Source organism: Ranitomeya imitator, chromosome 5, assembly GCF_032444005.1.
Source record: "Ranitomeya imitator isolate aRanImi1 chromosome 5, aRanImi1.pri, whole genome shotgun sequence".
Taxonomy (NCBI): Eukaryota; Metazoa; Chordata; class Amphibia; order Anura; family Dendrobatidae; genus Ranitomeya; species Ranitomeya imitator.
This window is the reverse complement of record NC_091286.1, coordinates 231,314,031-231,339,019: the sequence shown is the minus strand read 5'-3', so window position 1 is coordinate 231,339,019 and position 24,989 is coordinate 231,314,031. Positions and strand designations below refer to the sequence as shown.

The 24,989-nt window shown below is 42.4% G+C and overlaps 2 protein-coding genes across 2 annotated transcripts in view; both read left to right on the top strand.

The window, feature by feature from the left end:
- Positions 1–21,118, top strand: part of RSPH3 (radial spoke head 3) — a 60,281-nt gene extending 39,163 nt beyond the window's left edge. Inside the window, exons 4-10 of the mRNA XM_069725959.1 lie at positions 9,915–10,056; positions 12,059–12,204; positions 13,640–13,843; positions 13,938–14,100; positions 14,906–14,992; positions 15,597–15,676; positions 20,995–21,118. Coding sequence (XP_069582060.1) covers positions 9,915–10,056; positions 12,059–12,204; positions 13,640–13,843; positions 13,938–14,100; positions 14,906–14,992; positions 15,597–15,667 — 813 coding nt within the window. The 3' untranslated portion in view covers positions 15,668–15,676; positions 20,995–21,118. The remainder of the gene's footprint in view (positions 1–9,914; positions 10,057–12,058; positions 12,205–13,639; positions 13,844–13,937; positions 14,101–14,905; positions 14,993–15,596; positions 15,677–20,994) is intronic.
- Positions 3,114–5,251, top strand: LOC138637361 (lamina-associated polypeptide 2, isoforms alpha/zeta-like). The gene is made up of 2 exons (XM_069725958.1): positions 3,114–3,329; positions 3,419–5,251. Exons 1-2 carry the CDS (start codon positions 3,138–3,140, stop codon positions 4,652–4,654), a joined length of 1,428 nt encoding a protein of 475 aa, XP_069582059.1. The 5' UTR covers positions 3,114–3,137; the 3' UTR covers positions 4,655–5,251.
- Positions 21,119–24,989: the final 3,871 nt, after the last annotated feature.

The following is a 24,989-nucleotide window of genomic DNA, read 5'->3' as shown; positions in this document are numbered from 1 at the left end:
AATCTAAATTAAACCATACTCACCGAACGCCCAGTCCACTGAAGCCAACGTCTCCTGCAACAAAAATAAAATATTCTTCACCTGTCCGCAGAGAAGATAATCTACAATGTCCCACGACAGTCCTTATGACTTTGAGAGCAGTCACTGGTGTGACTGCTCTCAAAGACAGCTGGCGATACACTGCAGGAGCAATTACCTGCTGTCAGTGTATCACTGAGCTTTCATGATAGAGATTACCGGAGTTCATCAGCTGATCAGCTTTGGTGATCTCCCTTATGGCAGCACTGCTGCATGAGACAGTCCTCATGCAGCGGTGCTGTATGTGAGAGAACTCGAGCTGATCAGCTGATGAACTCCAGTGACCTCTCTCATGGCAGCTCAGTGATATACTGCGGGAGCAATTACCTCCTGTCAGTGTATCGCCTGCGGCCGGTTAGAGCAGTCACATTTCCCGATGTGACTGTTCAACACATGAGATTGCCGTGGAACACTCAGCATTACGTGGACTACGGCGGACAGGTAAGTATATGGTGGTTTATTATTTTTTATTATTTCTAGGAGACATGGGCATTGGGGATTGGACGTTAGGCCGGAGTCACACTACCGTAGAATACGGATGAGTGTTATGCGAGAAAACATTGCATAGCACTCTGACCAGTGTTAATCTATGGGGCCGCTCACATCACCATATTTTTTCTCAGGCGTATTCGACATGCTTGCTAAATCGCAGTGTCACGATTCCCCTGACCGCTGTCACCAATGGGTCAGGATTCACACCGTGACCGTCACCCCTACGTCACGGATTGAGGTGACTTTAGGCCAACAGACGGCTATCACATGTGCAGGGGGGCTTATCTTAGTTATCCCTCCACTCCACGATGTGATGAGAAAACACACACAAGGCTATTGACCTCTTAGTTTACAGCAGGGGCTTATTCTAGGTATCCCACTGCTTTCAATATACCACAAACTGCAGAGATTTATGTATATCCCGCTTACAGTTCCACTTAACACTTGCAGCTCTCTGGCGCCCCCCTTACTCTCAGGTCAGATTAGGTACTGCACCTTGGGTAATTAGTCGCCAGAAAGGCTGCCTGCTATGTACTGGCTATTGGGCACGCTGCAGCGACGCGATAAACTACTCCCACTCAGGCAGGAACAATAGTTAGCAACGCCGCAGTCGCTTCAGCATAACCCAAAAGTCTGCACGGTATCACTGCCACCAGCTTCGATTAAACGGGTCCGAAGCTAACCCAACACAGTAGCGTAATTCTCTTCCAGAGACAGGGTGTGTTTAGAGCATGGAGAATGAACTAACATATAATATTATATCCCATAAAAAATTAGGCAGTGCTTTATCAAAAATATTTTATAAAGATGTTATAAATGAGACAATTGCAAATATGTACAAGGGTAATCTAATATATAATTGCCTAGAATACTACTTCCTGCAATTTGTGCCAACTTCCGTGGCTTTGTCCGGAGCTAATGTCCGGAGCTAATGTCCGGAGCTAATGTCCGGAGCTAATGTCCAGAGATAAGTGACGTCAACAGTGTCCAGTGTCTGATTGGTTGCCGCCTGCTGCGAGCGACCAATCAGAAACGTGCCGTACTGTGACACACTCCGCCCGCCATTTTGGTGTGATTTTTGAATTTTTACCTCACAGCAAGTTTCTACTGCGTGGAGGCGGGCCCAGTGACGTTGCTCTTCAAGCTCCTGCCGAATTTCGTCAAAAAAATGATAATACCATTTACCAAAACTATATATATTTAGTTGTGAAGTGGTTCAGTGACATTTTCACACCAATTTTGAACTTTTGTTTGGTGTTTTCTCCATATACTGCCTATTATTTTTGTTCTTTCTTACTATTATTTATTAATTGTATTATTCTTACATTTGAATAAATAAAGTATATATGGATTCTAGACTCCCGATTCTGTAGAATCGGGCTGCCATCTAGTTATAACATAAAGGGAATAAATGAGAAAAAGCAACACTCACATGTTCAAAGCATGACAGGCAACCAGGCTAGGGCAGTTTTCCATACGTCCCAACTCATGGGATGTACTCAGCTCTTCCAGGAAAATAGGACAAGAAAGAAGCTGGGGATGTGTGCAGACAGTTATAGCTTAAGCCTGTAACATCTCAGAAAGGGGTTGGATCACCTCGTCCCTCCTACCTCTTCAGTTTACTGATTTTACCCTAACCTATATCTAATTTCTATAATTCTGCTACAAAACATCTCATAGTCCTAACAAATCCATCATTCATCTCGGATTAACGTGAGCATTCTAATGAGATCAAATATGTCCTATCTGGGATACATATTTACAGAGAAAACCCTACTTCTTTACCAGACGGAGTTAGAAGCCCGTGTTTCGGGGAATGGGTAGGTACACCGAGTGAGAATAAGAATATATATTTATTCAGTCGCCATGACAGCACAACGAGAGAGAGGGGATCCGCCCTTCAGGGACAGGAAACCTACAGACATAAAAAGGGCGGCACCTCTCTCCCACGTCAGTTTGGTTTCCTGTCCCTGACAGCGGAACCTCTTGCAGACAGGCCCTGACAAGAGGGTCGAAGTAAGAAGACTCCCCACTCCTGGCGGCCCGGTACAGGTAGCGGGGGTCCCCTACCTCGGCCCGTCCAGGGGGCAGGAAGCACCACACGGCAGGGGCACTGCGCGGTGTAGGTGACAGCAGGAGGAAGCAGCCTCTGATAGGCTAGCTTCTCAGGCAACCGCACATACCTATGGAGGTGCTTGGCTACTCAGGGTCCCGGGAGTCATGGCTGGTCCGGGCGGGGACGCGGCATTGGTCCGGGGGGTTTGCTGGCGTCCTGGTCCGCGTGTCGGCTTGGCGCCGCCGCCGCGTCCTGAAGGGGGCGTGTCCGGATGACGCGGCGGGCGGCGCGGCCGGATGACGCGGCTGGGCATGCGCAGTAGCGTCATCTCCGGCTAATGGCGGCGCCCAGCTGCGGGATCAGTCTGGGCTTCAGGGAGGGGTAGCGCAGCACAGCGGCAGACGGTTTAATGGCCACCTGGGATTCCCTGCTGGCCCCCATCCGGGGGCGGTACCTTGGGGGTATTTAATGCGGCAAGCTGGGATAATCAAAGTTCCTCACCCATTCCATAATGGAGTCGCCAGAAGGAACTACCAGCCAGCAGCAGCAGGAGCCGCAGCAGCTGTCAGATAAGCCTCGTAGAAGCTCCCAGCGTCGGTCTAGTGGCAGTAGCCGCGCTGGTGGAGCTAAGGAGGCACGGATCTCTATACCAAAATCCTCAGCCCGTAAAGATTTGCCGGCTTCGAAGGATCCCCCATCTACGGTACCACTCATTACTGGACGGGGTAAGTGAGCTTCGTGAAAGTCCACTTAGTGATGGTTGTGTTCCCCTTGTCTTTTTTCCTCTATCAGGGGAGGAAAAGTTTGTCCAAAGCCAAACATAGGCAGTGTGCCGAATGTGCAGAGCCGCTTCCAGATGGACATTTGAGGAAGTTATGTAAAATATGTATTCAACGTTTACTGGAGGAGGAGGCGCCTGATCTAACCTCTACAATAAGAGAGATGGTGAGACAGGAAATTAAAGGTGCCGAGAGATCCAAATCTCGGGGGGCAGAAGCTAAAAGGTCATCCCCTTTATCTGAGGTAGATTCGGATTCGGGTGAGCTGAGCTCAGGGTCTCTTCCGTCCACTTCCTCCTCTGAGGATCAGGAGTCTGCTCGAGCCTGTTTGTCCCTAGAAAGGGTTAACCATCTGGTCAAAGCAGTTAACAGCACAATGGGGATAGAAGATACCCAATCGGAATGTTCCATTCAGGATGTTATGTTCAGGGGTATTGAGCGAAAATCCCGAAGAGCCTTTCCAGTGATTGACAAGATCAAATCGTTAATCTCAAAAGAATGGAAGAAACCAGAAAGGAAGGGGTCGCTTCCGCCAGCCTTTAAAAGACGGTATCCCTTTGAAGAAGCGGCTTCGTCCTCATGGGATAAAGTCCCGAAGTTGGATGCGGCAGTCGCTAAGGCATGCAAAAAGTCGTCTCTCCCCTTCGACGACTTGGGAAATTTGAAAGACCCGTTAGATAGGAAAGCCGACATCTTCCTTAAGGGAGCTTGGGAGACTTCAGCAGGGTCTCTGAGGCCAGCCATTGCAGCCACTTGTACCGCTCGATCCTTGATGGTTTGGTTGGGTCACCTCGAAGATCAGCTCAGAGATAAAGTCCCTAGGTCGGAAATATTGTCCTCTATGTCCACAATCCAGGATGCCGCAGCCTTCCTCTCAGATGCTTCAGCAGATTCGGTCAGGTTGGCCGCCAGGTCCTCGGCATTATCCAATGCAGCCAGGAGAGCACTATGGATAAAATGCTGGCCAGGGGACTTACAAGCTAGAACAAAATTATGTAGCATTCCTTGTGAAGGGGCTCACTTGTTCGGACCAGTCCTAGACGAGCTATTGGAAAAAGCAGGGGATAGTAAAAAACGCTTTCCCTTCCTAGGAAGACCCTTCTACAGACGGGACTATAATAGAGGATGGTCCAACCGCAGAAGACCATATAGAGACTCCAACAGAGAATCTACTAGATATGACAACAGCAGAAGAAGGGGTAGAGGATTTATGTTTAATCCTTCACGAGAGGTTAAGAAACCACAATGACTAGCGGACCAGGTGGGGGGTAGGCTTTCGGCCTTCTACCCAGCCTGGGTGCAGATTACAAACAATCCATGGATTCTAGGCATTGTGGAGAAAGGCCTAACCTTAGACTTCCACCATACTCCTCGGGACAAATTTATGTTAACACCTGTTCGTTCCTCCTCTACAGAGCAGTTGGCACTAGAGTCTGAGGTCCGGGAGCTCCAACAGAAGAATGTTCTAGTCAGAGTCCCTGCAGGCGAGGAAGGTAGGGGGTTTTATTCCCCTCTGTTCCTGGTCAAAAAACCTGATGGTTCATATCGCACCATTATTAATTTAAAAGGCCTGAATAATTTTCTGTTCATACCCTCCTTCAAAATGGAGTCGGTCAAGACAGCAATAAAATTACTCTTTCACCACTGTTTTATGGTTGTCTTAGATCTCAAAGACGCCTATTACCATGTACCAATTCATATTGATCATCAGAGATTTCTTAGGGTGGCGGTCTCACTAGCTGGCACAGTAGAACACTTTCAATATCAGGCACTTCCGTTCGGAGTCGCAGTTGCACCCAGGGTGTTCACAAAAATCATGGTGGAGGTTATGGCGCACTTGCATGAACAGGATATAACAATAGTCCCGTACCTGGATGATTTGCTAATTGTGGGTCATTCTGAGTCGCATTGCTCACACCAACTACAGAAAGTTATGGATGCGTTACACAAATTGGGCTGGATGATCAATATAAAAAAATCGCGCCTTCAGCCCCTAAAAGTACAAGAATTCCTGGGATATGTTATAGACTCTAGTCAGCAGGAATGTCGCCTGCCGGACACAAAAGTTGCGAAGATTAAGCATTTGGTCACCAGGGCAATAAATAATCCCTTAGTATCAGTCAGGGGTGCGATGTCAATCTTGGGCTCTCTTACGTCCTGCATCCCGGCAGTTCTCTGGGCACAGTTCCACACGAGGGCTTTACAGTGGGACGTGTTACACAATTCCCGTCGCCTAAATGCTCACCTCGACAGTAAATTCACACTTTCTGCGGAGACTGTACATTCGCTTGGTTGGTGGACTCACACTTCGAATTTACACAGGGGGGTCCCTTGGATAAATCACATATCTAGGGTGCTGACTACGGACGCTAGCCCCAAAGGGTGGGGGGCTCACTTAGGGGAGGATTGGGTTCAGGGACTATGGTCTCTGTCTGAACAGGACTCTTCCTCCAACTTGAAAGAACTGTTGGCAGTAAAACATGCCTTAAATAGATTCCTTGTACCCCTACAGGGTCGACACGTCAGGCTTTTGTCAGACAATCGGGTAACTGTGGCCTACATTAATCGTCAAGGTGGCACGCGATCCAGTACATTGATGGAGGTCGCAAATCATATCTTTCAGGTGGCCGAAGTACATCTTCTCTCCCTGACGGCGCTTCATATAAAAGGAAGTATCAACACCAAAGCCGACTATCTAAGCCGCAACATGCTCAGACAGGGGGAGTGGTCGTTAAATCCAGCCATTTTCAGTCAGATCATCCAGTTATGGGGTTGTCCGGAGATAGACCTTTTTGCCAGCAGAGGGAACAAAAAATTACATCAATTCTGCTCCCTAAATCCAAAAGACAACCCATACGCTGTGGACGCTCTGCTGATATCTTGGCACTTCAGGCTCGCGTATGCTTTTCCCCCTCTAAATCTAATTCCCCTAGTCCTGAGGAAGATTCGGGAGGACAAGGCCCGGGTAATCTTGGTAGCTCCATTTTGGCCCAAGAGGGCTTGGTTTCCTTGGCTGAGAAAGATGTCTGTCTGCCAACCATGGATTCTTCCAGAGCTACCAGATCTGCTCTCCCAGGGACCAATCCTCCATCCTCAAGTAGCCAACTTACACCTAGCGGCATGGAACTTGAGAGGTCCTTACTGAGGGGGAAAGGATTCTCTCAGAATCTGGTTAATACTCTCCTTAAAAGTAGAAAACCATCTACAACGGGCATTTATGTGAGAGTATGGAGAAAATTTTTATCTTTTTCAGGGGCTCAAATTGACCAAGAACCATGTATTAACCAGGTTCTTGAATTTTTACAAAAAGGCCTGGAAATGGGCTTGGCCACAAGTACTCTTAGAGTTCAGGTGTCAGCGCTGGGAGCGTTATATAATCTTAATTTAGCCAGTAATCACTGGATTGCTAGATTCTTTAAAGCAGTCACCAGGTCTAGACCAATTATTAAACAAAGGTTAGTCCCATGGGACCTGAATTTGGTACTCTCAGCCCTGACGCAAGCCCCATTCGAGCCCATTGATACTATTCCTGTGAAGATCCTGTCAATCAAAACAGCCCTGTTAGTTGCTCTCACATCTGCTAGGAGGGTTAGTGATCTGCAGGCACTCTCCAGACATCCACCATACATGCAAGTTAGGGAGGATAGGGTCATATTAAAACCCGATCCCCTATATCTGCCTAAAGTTGCGTCTAAATTTCACAGGGTTCAGGAGGTAGTCCTTCCCTCCTTTTGCTCCAATCCTACTAACGATAAAGAACGTAAATTCCATTGCTTAGATGTGAGGAGATGCCTCCTTAGATATATTACAGTTTCAGATTCCTGGAAAAAAGATAACTCTTTATTTGTAGCCTATCAAGGGGTAAGGAAAGGTCTTAGAGTATCTAAAAACACTCTAGCCAGATGGATTAGGGAGGCAATCTCTCTCGCTTATACCGCAGGTGGCAACGAAGTTCCAGATGGTATAAAGGCACACTCCACGCGAGCCATGGCATCTTCCTGGGCGGAGAGGTCAGAAGTGTCAATCGAAGACATATGTAAGGCGGCCACATGGTCTTCCCCTTCTACCTTTCTTAGACAGTACAGATTAGATCTGGGTAGTTCCTCAGACCTTACGTTTGGGAGAAGAGTGCTAGAAGCTATTATCCCCCCCTAAATCTTTCGTCTCTGAAAGTCTCTCGTTGTGCTGTCATGGCGACTGAATAAATACGTACGCTACTCACCTGGTAGCAGTGTTTTTTCAGGAGCCATGACAGCACCCTTAGATTCCCTACCCTATATTTTTGGATGATGCAACACCCTGTTAATCTTGAGTTAAAGTTTATGTTCACTTGCATAATAAAAAGTATTCATGTATATACTGCATCTGTGTTATTAACCAAGGTGGTCCTCTCATGCTCTGGAAACAACTGACGTGGGAGAGAGGTGCCGCCCTTTTTATGTCTGTAGGTTTCCTGTCCCTGAAGGGCGGATCCCCTCTCTCTCGTTGTGCTGTCATGGCTCCTGAAAAAACACTGCTACCAGGTGAGTAGCGTACGTATTTTCGTATGTCTAGCTTAAATCGTTTGCCTAATATCTAACAAAAACTAAACAAAGACTCTTTCATGGATCCTCGAAGTTTCTACTTCACTTATAGCTGAACAAGAGCTTACACAGGAAATGCCGGTCGTAAATACTTTTGGCTCTCCTAACCCCCACACTCTCTGAGAAGGAAAGCCAGGAATTTGCAGTATCACTCCAAGAAGGGGGGCTTGGCCCACGCAGGCTAGCAAGAGAACTACTTATGATATTTCATACCATATCTTGACACGCAGCATGCTGCGATTGTACTCTTATATCATCCGAGACTTGCCAGTGCAAGCCTATGGGTGCGAGAAAAGCTCGAACGCTACACGGACCATCCGTCTAGTTTGCGACAAATATGCACACATTTTCCTCATTTCAGCCCATTGAGCAATTTAATTAATTAATAATGAAAATCAGTGAAAAATGTAAAGCCATATGCATGTCATATGAGTGCCATGTGGATACGTGGGTGGGAGAAAATCGCATCATCGTATTGCAAACGCATTACACACGGATTACCATACGGAGAACAGTCGTGCGACTCTCGGCAAGGAGACTTGGACCGATTTTCCATACGTTTAGTGTGACACCGGCCTTAGGTGAGTATATGTTGTTTATTTTATTTTATATTTTTTCTTGGAGACGAGGGCATCAGGGATTTGGTGTTAGGTGAGTATAATGTGCTTTTTATTTTTAGTTGAATATATATTCAATTACTTTACATGTTGTGTGTTTGTTTGTTTTTTTTAAGTGTGAGCACAGGCGCTGGCTGACGAGAGACTACTTTTCCCATCAGCCTGTCCTGTCATCACTGTTATCAATTACAGCAAACATAGCCTGATGGGAGGAGTAGTCTCATCAGCCCATGCCTGCTGACTTGCGGTAAGCTTTTTACCGCTAGTCACCTCTCCGTGTCCCAGTCACAGCTGCGGGGTCACACTGACATCTGACAGCATGACCCTGCAGCGCTCTGACTGACTGTCTTACTGGCGGTAGCATTATAGCCGATAAGAACCACCGGCGCCAGTGTTTCCCACACTTTCACAAAGATGACAGTGTGGGAAACACCATATGAAGTCGGTAAAAACGCAAACAAAAACTCAGCAAATTCGCAAATATTTTTATACCTGCATTTGTTCTGCAGATTTGACTGACTCAATTGAAGTCAATGGGTGAAAAACAATGCAGAAACGCAAAAAGAACTGACATGCTGCAGAAAAAAACGCACTGCAAATACGCACGGAAATTTACTGATCATGTGCACAACACATCAGGATTGTCATTGAATTAGCTTGCATAAGGATTCTCTAACGTTTTTGGCCCATTTCCGCCAAAAAACGTTATGGGCTGTCTGGGAAAGGGATTATCGAACTTTGGAGGCTTTCTTTTTTCTTTAGCTTATATGCATGTATTTTGAGCTAAAAAATATTTTTGCAATTGGATTTCATTAAAAAGTTTGCATCGCTTTGCCTTATAGCCTCTGGATTGCACTGTCTATTGTTGGATGCAGAATTAATTAACTGAGAAACCTTCAGTGCGTACATTATGATGGTCTAACGGGAGAGTTTGTCATACTTTTGCATCTCTTATTTTCCGAGTCCTCTCAGCTGATTTATGACCACAGACCACATGAAAGATGAATGATTGATGAAACAAAGAGCCTGGAAAGACCAGTGGTCCAACATTTTTAATTAAACCCATTTGAAAAATGATTTTTATTCCCAAATACATGCATTTGAGTAAAATAAATATGTTCCCAAATGTGGATAATCCCTTTATCGATGCAGGGGTTTTCAAAGCAAGGACGGTGAGACAGTGTTCTGTGTTCTGAGTTGTCTGCATAGCATTCTGCTCTGATTGTAGACATTAATCCATACACACTTTTTATTGCAAAAAGTGCATCTTATGGTCTGAAAATTACTAACTACTGCTTTTTTCATTTAGTCGGCACAGCTAGATCCAGTAGAGATTCAGAGAAATCAGGAAGCTTGCAGGAGAGCACTTGCAAAAAGACGTGCAAAAGAAATCCTAAGGTCTAGGTCACCAGAACCTGTGGAAGGCCGGAAACACATTGATGTGCAGACTGGTGAGAAGGACAATGTGACTTGTACTATAAAATGCTATCATGGCTATCCTTATTTGCAATTTTCCTTGTGACTGATATGAATTGAGTCATTGTGGCATTGCGGCATGTCTTAAGTATCATACATGAAGATCCATGACTAGAACAGCCTACACTGGTTAGAATCAAATGGTCCTTTTCCATTCTTGAGGATAGGCTTAGTGGGAGAGTTGTCCACAGAAGCCACTGGTGTCATTTTCTAACATGTCTGTGACATAGTTTGAGGGACATTTCATAAATCTACCTGGTGATACAAGGCGGGATGAATCTAAGGATTTACAATAGTGCTGAAGAGTTTGTGATCCCTTCACAATTTTCCAGATGTCTGAATTCTAAAAGTAGATGATAAAGAGAACCAAATCTAACAAATGAGTCAAAATAAAGAACAGTCGCTTCTTGCAATCCTGCCATGCACAACATTGTTGATCTATCTCCTCCTGATGATGATCTCATTAATCTCGTTAACAGATCTCATTAGCATTAACATTAGCTATTACAAGAGAGGCCTTTAGTTGCTTAGACGTTACATTGGGATCCTTTGTGATGTTGGGGACTGTTTTATGCTTTGCACTTGGAGTGATCTTTTGTTGATGGACACCTCCAAGGGAGGGTTTTAATGGTCTTGAATTTCCTCCTTTTATAAAATGTCAATCTTTGCTGTGGATCGGTGGAGTCCAGTCTCCCTAGATGTTTTTTTTTAACCTTCTCTAGCCTTATGAGCATCAATAAATCTTTTACTGAGGTCCTCAAAAATCTCCTTTATTTGTGTTAGGATATACTTCCACAAACATGTACTGTGAATTTCAGACTTTGATAGATCCCGGTTCTTTAAATAAAACAGGATGCCCACTCACACCCAATTGTCAACCCATTGATTGAAAACACCATACTTTAATATATTGTCAAATTATCTTCTAATACTAGTGGTTCATACTTGTACCACTCACAGATGAGATATTGAATAATTTTCTTCAAAAAAACGACAATGTTAAATAAGTTTAACTTATTTGTTTGATTTTAATTATCATTAGAATTTGAAAATCTGATGTAGTTTTAGATCAAATTGATGGAGAAATCTAAATCTAATGAAGGGTTCCCAAATTGTCACACACCACTCTTTGTGAGTTAATGTGTTTAACCCTCTTAACGACCAGAGGTATTTTTGAATTTGCATTTTCATTTTTGCTCCCCTTCTTCCCAGAGCCATAACATTTTTATTTTATTTATTTATTTACGTTTATGATTCTCCAGGTCATTACGAGTTCATAGACACCAAACATGTCTACAATTTTTTTTTTATTCAAGTGGTGAAAAAAAATTCCAAAGTTTGTTAAAAATAAAAAAAAGCGCCATTTCCGATACCCGTAGTGTCTACATTTCGGGTTCGGTGAGGGCTTATTTTTTTGTGTGCCAAGCTGACATTTTTAATGATACCATTTTGTTGCAGATACGATCTTTTGATCGCCAGTTATTGCATTTTAATGATTGGGTTAATTTTTTTTTTAATGATGACTTTCATAGAGAAAAGTAGAACGGCACTAGGTTACACCTGCAGTTTTTTTTGTGGCTGCAACAGCAAAAGTTCCCTGTACACTATCAGGTGATGTCTTGCACTGGCTTTGTGGTGCTCAACATTGATTAGCAGTCCAAGAGCAACATATACAAAGAAAGAAGAAAATGTGGCACTCACCAGCTTGTGCTGCGATAAAAAAGTCCTTTGCGCCATAGCGTCTACTGAGGACATCATAATAACAGCTGCAGGCATATGCGAGGGTGCAAGGTGACCGAGGACACCCTAAATAGACTATTACACCCTAACTCAAAAGGGGTTAAAAGTTGGGTTGGGTAAAGCAGACATGGCAGATTGATGATGGTTATCCCTGTATCATATTCATTGTAAAGTGCTGTGGAATATGTTGGTGCTACAGAACTAAAAATTATTATTCTTATATGGTCTTTGTTTCAGAGCTTTACTTAGAAGAGCTCAGTGACCGCGTCGAGGAAAAGGACATGGAATGCCAGACAGATGCGTTCCTGGACAGACCTCCGACACCCCTCTTCATCCCAGCTAAGACTGGTACTGATGTTGCAACTCAGATCCTGGAAGGAGAAGTACATATCTATAAGTCCTAAACAAATGATGTATTCTAAACCAGTAGAGACCCTGGACACAACACTGCTAGCTTTTTACTATTCTTTCAGATAGTGTAACACTATTATTTCAATTGCAAATAATTTAACAGGTTAAACCTTAGCTCCCTCTTTGTTATTTCAGCATCCCAGTCCTAAGCCCCCCATTGCCCACAACCCCAGTGTATAAACAGTATATAGCAGCTGCTGAAACGTCCGTAGCATTGAAGATGATGGTGGCCATGTGATGTCCCTTAAAGCGTTTAGCGTATTCACATGGATTTACGAAAGCAGCCAATGTCTTTTTGTACATTTTTATCATTTCTGTTGATTTTTGGTGACAATTGACAGACTGCTTTGTACTGGAAAAGGCATATTCTCCTGTTCCCAATGTAGACGTCTACAGCATTTCAACAGGTCATCTGATCAGTGGAGATCCTGTCCGTTATCATCTGTGATGAGATACGAAATGAAGAGTTGAATGCGCGTTATTTTAAAGCGTATAAAAGTTATGAGAACAACCAAGTCTACTCATTAACCTGATTTCTCCGCTCAATTTTTTTTGTCATATCTCTACCAATATGACATAGACTTCCGAAGTGAGATTATGCAATCTTATATGCTAAGCGTAAATCATGACCATTGATGACTAATTACTGTGAGAAGATAAACTACAAATGTTATCAAACAGTTAAAACATTCCCAGACTACGCAACAGGAGAAATTATGTCTTTTTTTACTATGTACAATACTGAAACTGGGTTTACAGCAGTCAACTAGCAGCGTAAACGACCATGATTAGCAACTCCCTTTCCAGTGTTTTAACAGCCTGTTTAGACAAGCAGTCAAAGCTTCAGATGTGCACAGAACAATCGGTAATAGATCTTTCAGTGCAGCACATGTACTGTTTACACGTGACATTACGCTGCCGAGAACAATTTTTTTTAAAAGCCAGACATTACGCTGCCGAGAACGATGTTTTTTTTTAAGCCAGCTAAAAGAAAATTTCACCTGACGAACAAACGTTTTGCTCATTCACTGGGTAATTTGCATCCTGTTTACACTGGCTGGGAATGCTTGTTTCTGATAGTCGTGCAGTGTAAAGACAATGTAGAGCAGGGGTGTCAAACTGCATTCCTCAAGGGCCGCCTCGGACCATGCGTGTTTTCAAGATTTCCTTTGCATTACACAAGGAGCTGGAATCATTCTGTGCAGGTGATTAAATTATCATCTGTGCAATACAAGGAAATCCTGAAAACATGACCTGTTTGCGGCCCTCGAGGAATGCAGTTTGACACCCCTGATGTAGAGCATCCTGAAGACAATTAATGACAGTCAGCATCTAAGAGCTGCCCATACTCTTTATTGTTCTGGATAAGGATGTTTCCGATCTTATGTTTACATTATTTTTTTTCAGCTTTTTGACTTTGATCTGGAAGTAAAGCCGATATTGGAGGTGTTGATTGGAAAGACAATTGAGCAGGCTCTTCTGGAAGTGATGGAAGAAGAAGAGCTGGCAAACTTAAGGGCACAGCAGCGTACTTTTGAGGAACTGCGGAATGCTGAGCTTGCTGAAGCACAGCGGCTTGAAGAACAAGAAAGACGGCATCGAGAGGAAAAGGTAACCACCTAGAAGTTAATTTAAAGCTCAATGTCTGCCACTCAAGAAGTCTCCAAGTATTGGAAATCTACAGTGTCATCCCTTTTCTTTTCAGGAACGGAGAAAACGGCAGCAGAGAGAAATGCTACTGAAAGAAAAGGAGACGGCAGAGAAAGTAGCAGCTAGAGCCTTTGCCCAGCAATACCTGGCGGATCTTATTCCTTCTGTATTCAGCAGCTTAAGGGACAACGGATATTTCTATGACCCGGTGGAAAGAGGTTAGTCAGTGTCAAACAATGCATGGCATTTTTATTATATTGTAGCAGTTGCTTGATAGGTTATATCCACACAACATCTCTTTCAGGCGCGTCCGCTCCTTAACCCACCTGAAAAAGCACTAAATAAACACTAAAAAGATTGAACATATGCACTGCAATGTGAGAACGACTTGCTGTACATATGTTGAGTCTTTTCAGCTTTACTGCGCCTGACTTCCAGAGCCGTAAAGTGGTTAAAATAAGCAACTTGACCATTCTTGAAACCCACTCACAGTTTTATACCTACACGTTACATAATCATCAATAAAAGCCCTTACAAAAAATGACTAAAAAGACACCAAAAAAATAACTTCAGGAAAAAACACAACCAGCATTTTCCTTGAAGTGTCTTATCCTTGAAAAAAATCGACAGGTATGCAGGTGTCTAGAAGATGTCATATTCTCATACCCTTAAGATGATCTGGCTTTCCTTACAGAAGACTTTTTTGTTAAAAAAAAAAACAAAAACAAAAAAAAACAACAAACCTAATAAACCGCAATATAAAAATGACATGTGCACGTTCAATCTTTTGAAACTTCTCTTGACCTAAAAAGGTTTTTAAAGAAGTATCAGTCGTACTCGTAACAACTATGGTAAAAGTGGCATAGATACTTCAGATAAAAGACCGCCATCTTTTTCCTGAACGGTTTTGCCTAGGAAAACCTTGGCACATTTGCCGGTGACATAAACACATCATAAGCACATATCCTTATTGTGCATTTTTCTAAAGCTTTCCACTTACCAAAGTATTTATATGTTTAACAGATGTTGAGACGGGATTCATGCCATGGCTAATGGGTGAGGTGACGAAGGCACTAGAGAGGAATGAACTGGGCAGGACGGTGCTTGACAGTAAGTCATGTCTTACATATTTCAGGACAAATGTTATATAAAAGTATCCTTAAATGCTTCTTCAGACGTCTGTACAATCTGTCCGATTATGGCCCACAATGCCCAGACCGGCCGTCTCCTGACCCGAGCATCACATCCTCATTGAGATATACCAGACTGTGACGTTCGGGTCGGGTGACCTGCGGTCAGTCCATGCATTGCGGTACGTGTTGGGACCGATTTTCACCGATTAAAAAGTAGAAGGGAATGTGGATGTAATATAGCGTGAAGTTCTTTGCTCAGCACCCCTTGAACAAAGTGTTATCAATAATAACCCTATTGGTACTGAAATCTGATAAATAGTTTAGTATCTTTTCGTCTGCACCCACTTTTCTGCGCGCACAGTAAAGATCTTGTATGACACATTGAATTTCAATACCGTTATATATTTTCTAAAAATCTACTTTATTAGTTGAGTTTAGCTATCAAGAAGTACAAAATGTGGCATTTTAACATCTTTTTAGTTGTGTCTGCTCCAATGATAATCTCTTATTAAAGTAAAATCCCAATTCATGGAAAATGTAGTATTTTTATTTTTGTTTTTAATCCTTTTCATTACTTTTAGTATTAATTCGTGAAGTAGTGGAAAAGCGGATTGATGATTACAGCAAGTTGGAGGAGAGTGATCTGATATGACACCTAAAGGTAAACATGTGCTGAGACGTGACATAGAAGACATATATCACCCTTAACCAAGTTCATATTTTTACATATACTGCATATATTTAATCCATTGCATTAAATCGATAATAAATATTAATGCAGTATGCTTATTCATGCACAAAGATAGGAAATATTCAATGACCCCATCCCTCATAAACCAAGTGCTTTTTGGGCCTTCTGGATGAAACTACGTATATGGCCTCGTAATGCCCTTATGGTTTTTAGGAGAAATTGTATTTTTTGTGGTCAAAAAAGGCTCTGGTGGTGAGGCGGCTCTGGCGATGGCGAGGCGGCAGAATGGTTATTGCAGGCTGTAGGCTTTCTTGAAGAGATGGGTTTTCAGGTTCCGTCTGAAGGAGCCGAGGGTGGTGGATAGTCAGACGTGTTGAGGCGTGGAACTCCAGAGGATGGGGGACATTAGGTTAATAGCCTTATTACCCTACCCAGCGCCTGTACTTAGCCAACCTCCGGCGTCATTTGGGTTTCAGTCACCTCTCTGAGAATACAGGCTTACCCTAGAGTGGTGTAACCACCCCCGCACTGACTGACATCCGATCCCAATAAAGAGCCAGTGTCAGTCAGGGCCGGGGGCACGGTTACAACAGCTGCTCTGTGTACTCAGAGTGGTGACTGAACCGGTGCCGCCCCTGTGACTGAAATCTGAACGCGTCCTGGGGGACTAAAGTAAATTTTCTCCCTGCAGTGTTCTGCTAATGCAGGCGCCAGGCAGGTAAATAACGCTATTAACCTGCAGATTAATCCTATATCTGCAAGTTAATAGCATTTTTTTGATGACCAGTTCCCTTTTAGACCAGGAATGTCAAACTCAAATTCACACAGGGTCAAAATTAAAAGCTTGGATGAAGTCACGGGCCAACCTTGATATTTATTTAACCCCCGAGCCATTTTCCATTTTTGCGTTTTCTTTTTTTGCTCCCCTTCTTCCCAGAGCCATAACTTTTTTATTTTTTGGTCAATATGGCCATTTGAGGGCTTGTTGTTTGTGGGACAAGTTGTACTTTTGAACGACATAATTGGTTTTAACATATCCTGTACTGAAAAAACGGGAAAAATATTCCAAGTTCGGTGAAATTGCCAAAAAAGTGCAATTCCACAGTATGTGGTTTTTTTTTTTTTTACAATGTCCCCTAAATGCTAAAACTGACCTACCATTATGATTCTTCAGGTCATTAGGAGTTCATAGACTCCAAACATGCCTAGGTTCTTTTTTATTTAAGTGGTTAAAAAAAGTCCAAACTTTGGTAAAAGAAAAAAAAAATGGCGCCATTTTCCAAGACCTGTAGCGTCTCCATTTTTGTGACTTGGGGCTGTGTGAGGGCTTATTTTTTGCGCGCCAAGCTGATTTTTTTTACTGATACCATTTTGGTGTAGATACAATCTTTTGATCGTTCGTTATTGCATTTTATTGCAATGTAGCAACGACCAAAAAAAACATAATTCTGGCGTTTTGACTTTTATAGTTATGCCGTTTAGCGATCAGGTTATTTTTTTTCATATGAATAAATCGGGTGATTCCTGAACGTGGCGATACCAAATATGTGTATGTTTGATTTTTTTTATTGTTTTATTTTGAATGGTGCGAAAGGGGGGTGATTTGAACTTTTATATATATTTTTTTTCTTTTTTTAAAAACATTTTTTTTTTACTTTTTGCATGCTTCAATCGTTTCCATGGGAGACTAGAAGCTGCAGTAGTCTGATCAGTTCTGCTTCATACAGGCGATGATCAAATCGCCTGTATGCAGCAGAAATGCTCAAATGCTATTAGCGCCGACCACCGGGCGTCGCTCATAGCAATCTGGCCGTGACAACCATAGAGGTCTGCTGGAGTCCTCTGGTTGTCATGCCAACTCATCGGTGACCTGCGAATAAGTGACGAGGTCACCGATGACGGGATTTCCGATGCGCTTCTTGGAAGCATGAGCTAAATGCTGCTGTCAGAGATTGACAGTGGCATTTAATGGGTTAACAGCTACGGGTGGATCGCGATTCTATGCGCGGATGTTAGAGACACATGTCAGCTATTCAAAACAGCTGACAAGTGCTGGGAAAGATGTGGGCTCAGCGCCGGAACCCACATCAAAGGGAAGGAGTCTGACGTGGGCGTATTATTACGCCCAACATTGGAAAGAGGATAAAAAATGTCTACAATTGAGGACATTTTTCCTTATCAACAAATTTAGCAATTAACTTTTTCATATGGAAGCAAAGTTAAAGGGGTTGTCCCACAAAGAAAATACATTTTGACTAATAGATTTTGAATAAAATATTGGAATAATATATGTTATATAAGAGCAATAAAAAGCATATGGCCCAATAGCCTAATTTAAATAATTTTAACACACTAAGATACCTCCACAGTGAATTCTTCCACAATATTCTTCACGCTCACGGTATGATGACCCTACAATATTCCCCCACCCTCAATCCCCCCAACAAAGAATGGTTACCACATCAGAGTATGATTCTCCAGCTGTAATCTACACACAGGCCTCCATACAGTATAATGGCCGCAAAAAGTTCTCCAGATAGTCATCCATACGGTATAATAGCCTCACATAGTGCTTCATACAGTATTATGGCCTCACATAGCGCTCCATAGAATATGAAGGGCCCCACATAACTCTCCATACATTATAATGGATCCGCATAGTGCTCCATACAGTATAATAGGCCACACATTAAAAATAAATGCTCACCTCTGCCCGTTCCCCTGCTGCTCTAGTCTCTTCAGATGCTCTGCATATCTCTGTACAGTGGGCACGTTGTAATTACGTAATCACGCCCGCTGCACTGAGATGTGAGATGCAGAGGGAAATGTTGGGAGAGGGAGTGTCAGCTGACCCTCCTTCCTCCATCATTGCTTTCAACTGTACCCACGGAGGTCGGAGTTGGAATGATACTCAAAATCAAAGTGGAAAATGAAGTTACGGGCTGATCCAACTTCAGTGGAAACGCCTCAAGACAAGGACATGATGCTCGGTAGTGTGTGTGGCCTCCACGTGCCTGTATGATCTCCTGGGCATGCTCCTGATGAGGCGGTGGATGGTCTCCTGAGGGATCGCCTCCCAGACCTGGAATAAAGCATCCGCCAACTCCTAGACAGTCTGTGGTGCAACGTGACATTTGTGGATGGTGCAATGACATGATGTCCCAGATGTGTTCAATCAGATTCAGGTCTGGGGAACGGGTGGGCCAGTCCATAGCTTCAATGCCTTCATCTTGCAGGAACTGCTGACACACTCCAGCCTCATGGAGTTGGTTTCTAAAGGTTTTTGCAGACACATGTACATTTGTGGCCTGCTGGAGGTCATTTTGCAGGGCTCTGGCAGTGCTCCTCCATGCACAAAGGCTGAGGTAGCGGTCCTGCTGCTGGGTTGTTGCCCTCCTACGGCCCCCTCCACGACTCCTGGTGTATTGGCCTGTCTCCTGGTAGCGCCTCCAGCCTCTGGACACTACGCTGACAGACACAGCAAACCTTGCCACAGCTCGCATTGATGTGCCATCCTGGATGAGCTGCACTTCCTGAGCCACTTGTGTGGGTTGTAGAGTCCGTCTCATGCTACTACGAGTGTGAAAGCAGAACCAACATTCAAAAGTGACCAAAATATCAGCCAGAAAGCATTGGTACTGAGATATGGTCTGTGGTCCCCACCTGCAGAACCACTCCTTTATTATGTCTTGATAATTGCCAATAATTTCCATCTGTTGTCTATTCCATTTGCACAACAGCATGTGAAATTGATTGTCAAACAGTGTTGCTTTCACAGAAGTTTGATTTACTTGGAGTTATATTCTGTTGTTTTAAGTGTTCCCTTTATTTTTTTGAGCAGTGTAGTTAACAACTTGAACATGAATAATCCATATACACCCACTTTACGGCAACACTGGCTGATCAGCCCAACCCTGGGTTTCGCCCACAATTTCAGCTTCTTCCAGGGCATCACATGAGAAAATTAGTGAGTTGAATGGTTTTTATCTGCAGGTTAAAGATTCCAGCAGATTATTTGGAGAAGATAGGTTGACAAGCACCCCAGATGGGACTCAAACTCCCAATTCCTGGTTTAGGAGTTTATTGCCTTAACCATTAGGCTACTAATTAGGAAGTTCATAAAAAAATGTATTGTCTTGAATTATTTGCATCTTCAGTCCGTGTAGAAGATTATTTGCTACTACCTTCATAACATCTTCAAGTTTGGTTATAGTGTTGGTGGTTGCAGGCTTATTATATTTGACTAGTGGTGCCTATTGCCTTAACCATTGGGCTGCTGGTGCTGGAAGATTTAAAAGGAGATAGGGAAGTTTATTCCAAAATATATTGTCTGGCATGATTTATATCTACAGTCCATGTAGTAGATTATTCACAACTATCTTCGTAACATTATCAATTTCAGTTGTAGTGCTGGCAGTTGCAGGCTTATGCTACTTGGCTAGTGGTTCTCTGTATAAAAAGTTCATAGACAAGTAGATATCCAAGGAAAAACATTGATAGATATGGCAATCGCCATATATGTCTTTAAATGTTAAAATCACTTTATTCAATGCGTATGGATATAGGTGATAGGAAATACAAAGCAGATAGCCTATGGCCATATCACGCAGTCAGCTATTTCTCAAGACATATATTTTTCTGCTGGGAGTCCACAAAATTGAGTTTAAAGGGAACCTGTCGTTCTAAAAAAAAAACGATCTTTACCTGCAGGTATAGTGTTAAAATCAGAAGAGTTAATAAAGAATTGGAGCATTCACCCGATCCTTGCTGATGTCTTACTTTATTCCATGGTTAGGATAACATCAAAACAAGAAGTGAGGTTTGCAGGTGGCAGGGGAGATTTACAGGTTAAAGAGTCTGACGGACTACGTTTTTTTTTGCGCCATCTTGGCACTTCTACGGGTCCAGAAGCACTTAGAAGGCGCAAAACGGCAGTAGTCCTAGTGAGTAGGGTGGCACTGATGAAGCTTGTGGGTTTCCGCTGTGACACATTGTAATCTCCTTACGTTGACTGATCACACTTCAGAGAAGGCTATCAATCAATGTGTGTGGAAGAAGAGACTCGAGTAGCCTGGAAAGCTTGTTGTTTGTTACCATCTTCTCAGTTAGCCATTGAAAGATACCAACCAGGACTCTCAAATGTTAATATTTTCTATCAGCCTTTTAATGAGGTACAAAGATAAGTTTTTCCTGTAGCAAAACTGTAGCCCTTAATGTTATGTCATTTGTGTTACGATTGATAAAATAATTTTATGAATACAGTTTTAACACGGTTTGCTTCTTCTCAGGGGACGCATCAGCTACATGTATGAAACATCAGGCAAGCTACACTGTATACAGACAAGAAGTGCGAAGACTAAATATTTTCACCAGTTCGGCAATAAATAAAATTATATTATTTTACAAATTTTATATATTTTGTTGTTATTCACCTGCAGTCTAATATTTCCACCACTTGACAGGTGACATGGTCACAAGATGTTCACTTTCATTGGATTTAATATTACGGTTGATCAGTATGTAAACTAAAAGCCAAGTACGTACAGCACAACCCAAACTCCTTTTACATTTTTGGTAAAGCCCGCCGCACACATGTTCACTTATGGACAGGGCTGAACAGCATATTAACTATCCTCTTGGATCCTGCTGTCATTGACAGCAACATTTAGGCGGTTGGTAATTGTACTGTACAAGCGACTGTAAGATCAATTTTCCTGTGGGGGCCAATAAAAAAATGTAAAAATATTTGTAAAAAATATTAGAAAAATATAAAAAGTCAAATCAACCAACTTTTCCTAAACTACTAAAAATCGTAAAATCTAAAAAAATAAAGAAAACATAACATATTTGGTTTTGCGTGCAGCTGTCTGAACAAAAATATAAAAAAAAGAGAAAATATATTAAAATGGCAGAATCACTGGCTTTTGATCACTTTGTCTTCCAAATGAATGGAATAAAACAATATCAGAACTATAGCTTGTACTGGAAAAAAAAAGCCCAACTACAACTCTACCAAACAGAAAATAAAAAAAGTTATGGGTCTCAGAATATGGCAACACAAAATGATTTTTAAATGATAATATTTTTTTAAATCGTAAAAATAAAAAAACTAAATGTATTTAGTATCACAGAAACTAAAAATCAATGGCGATGTTGCTTCTTTTTTCTTTCAATTCCACACAATTATTTTCCTATTTTTAGCACTGTTTTGAGATCGGCAATCTTCCAATTTTTGAGTTACCATGGATGACACCCAATTGTGTGGTAGGGTCTTTATTTTTTCAAATAATTTTTATATTTAGGTTTTCTGTTTAGTTGGCCCCAGTAGAGAGGAATGTTTAATGGACAAGTAATTAAAAACATTTTTGTATCAGTAAAACACATTTTACCCCATTTCACAATTAATTCCAGGCCACAATAATCAGGTACCAAACTATTATTCAGACAAATTCTCATCCACATGCCCATGTCTGCATACTCCAGATTGTGGACTCCACAAAAATTCTTGAAAAGTCAGGTCATCTGACAATTCCTTGTCATGATCATCACATATGAAACACAGAGACAAATTCTCATCTTTATGCTCCAGAATCTGGACCCCACAAATGTTCTTAAAAAAAGACAGGTCATCTGATAATTCCAGGACTTCATTATCATATACCAAACTATTATTCAGGCAAATTCTCATCCACATGCCCAAGTCTGAATACTCTAGAATGTGGACCTCACAAATGTTCTTGAAAATTCAGGCCAGGTTTGGCTATATGTGTGCTATCGCTGCATTCAGAAGAAAGTGAGTAGCAGACTGTGGGGTCCACGTTTTGGTGTTACCTCTTGCAAAAGTGAGAAATTTGGTACTAAAGCAACATTTTAGTGAAAAAATAAAAAATGTTCAATATGACAACCTAAAGTAATCAAACTATATGTAGTACCTGTAGATTCAAAATGATCACTATACACCTGGATAAAATCCTTGAGGGCTGTAATTTCCAAAGTGGGGCCACTTGTAGGGGGATTTTGCTCTTTAGTCACCTTAATGGTCCTGCAAATGCAATATGGTGCCTGCCATCTTTCAGCCAAGTTTGTATTCCAAAATTCAAATGTTGCTCCTTCTCTTCTGACCCTTGCTGTTTGTCCGGAGACATCTGACCACATGTGGGGTATTGTCACACTTAGAAAAAACTGGGTAACAAATTTTGAAGTCCATTTTATCATGCTAGTCCTTGTATATGTGAAAAATTGGGGCTAAAGCAACATTTTAAAGGTAAAGTTAATTTTTTTTTCATTCCACTTTGCATTAACTCCTGTGTAGCACTTAAAGGGTTAAAAAAAAATCCTGACAGCAGTTTTGAAGTATTTGAGGTGTGTGGTTTTTAAAATGACCTCACTTTTGGGGAGTTTCTAATACATAGACCCCTCAAGGTCCATTTAAATGTGAATAGGTCCTGTGACAGGGTCACTGGCACGGTATATGAGGGGAGATATGTGTCACGAAGATTGCTTTCTTCTGTGATCTAGAAGTCCATAAGTTTCTCCTCAGCATGGTAGGTGCTGAAGGAGGTAATTGGCCATGTTATGGGCGGGTTTGTAGGTGAGTAGGTAAGAGATGGATGGGACGCCAACTCACCAAATCTCCACCTCAAGGGTGTGGCTGGGATGTTAATGTCCAGCCAGTTTTTTTTTTTTTTGTCTGTGTTGTTTGGAGAGAAGAGGCCTCCAGACTATAGCTCCTGCAAGAGCTGCCACATGTGTTTGTCCCAGAAGGCAGGAACCATACTAGGAAGGACTTTATATGGACTTTGTTTTCATTTGAGCCAGAAAGGCTTTTTTTTCCTGTTACTATTTTGAGCACATTGGTTTATGAAGCAATAAACCACCCTAAGGCTACTTTCACACTAGCGTTAGTACGGGCCCGTCGCAGTGCGTCGGGCCGACGTACCGACGCATGCTGTGAAGTAAAAGCACAACGGGGGCAGTGGATGCAGTTTTTCAACGCATCCGCTGCCCCATTGTAAGGTCCGGGGAGGAGGGGGCGGAGTTCCGGCCGTGCATTCACGGTCGGAAATGGCGAACACGACGTACAAAAAAATGTTACTTACATGTAGCTTTTTTTGTGCCAACGGTCCGCCAAAACACGACGCATCCATTGCACGACGGATGCGACGTGCGGCAATCTGTCGCAATGCGTCGCTAATGAAAGTCTATGGAGAAAAAACGCATCCTATGGGCAACTTTGCACGATGCGTTTTTTGTGCCAAAACGACGCATTGCGATGAAGGCCAAAGGACGCTAGTGTGAAAGTAGCCTAAGACTTCAACCAAACCTGTTCCTGTGTCTACATCTCGGGGAACAGCTAAGTGAGCTGACTTTCCACAGTTCCTAAAGTAACAGGTTTTGTAAATTTCTTGAAAAAATGAGAAATTGCTGCTAAACTTTAACCCTTCTAACATCCTAACAAAATTAAATGACATTGAAAAATTATGCAGATGTAAAGTAGAGATATGGGAAATGTTATTTATTTTGTACAGTAAGACTAACTGGTTTATGGATATAAAAATTGAAAGTTTGAAAATTGAGATTTTTTTTTTCCCCAAGATTTTGCCATAATTTCCATATTTTTACAAATAAGCGCAAAATATACCAAAATTTACCAATGACAAAGTACAATGTGTCACAAAAAACAATCTCAGAATAACTGGGATATAGTGGGTACGAAAAGTATTCAGACCCTTTTACATTTTTCTCTTTGTTTCATTGTAGCCAAGTACAGGGTCCTCTCCCCTCTGTACTAGTCTGTAATTGTAAATTTTCTTTACTGTAAACGTTATCTATAACCCTGTATGGAACCCCTTTTCTCATGTACTGTTCTGTCCCCACATGAGGCGAATGGAGGTGTGGTTGATTTAATAAGCGATGTGAGAGAGAGAATTGTACCTTCAGTATTTTCCTCGATGTGAGGCAGACAGGACCAATACTGCTCAGCGTCTGAAGAGATGATGCACACCAGGAATTCTGCAGTCCAGACTTGTTTATTTGGAAATCTGGACATACAGCGTATAACTGGTAATACAGTACTTTTTCCAGAAATGCAGGTGTAGACAAGGTACAGTAAGATGTAGCACCAAGTATGACTGAAAGTGTGAGCAGCAAGAGAGGTCGAAAGACTGATGCCTTCCTAAGCCCGGTTAAAGCGTGTCCTCTCACAACAGAAAGTAAACTGAAAATGAAATGGCTGCCAGAGGAAGAAAAGACTTGACCCCTGAACCGGAAGTAAAGACATGCC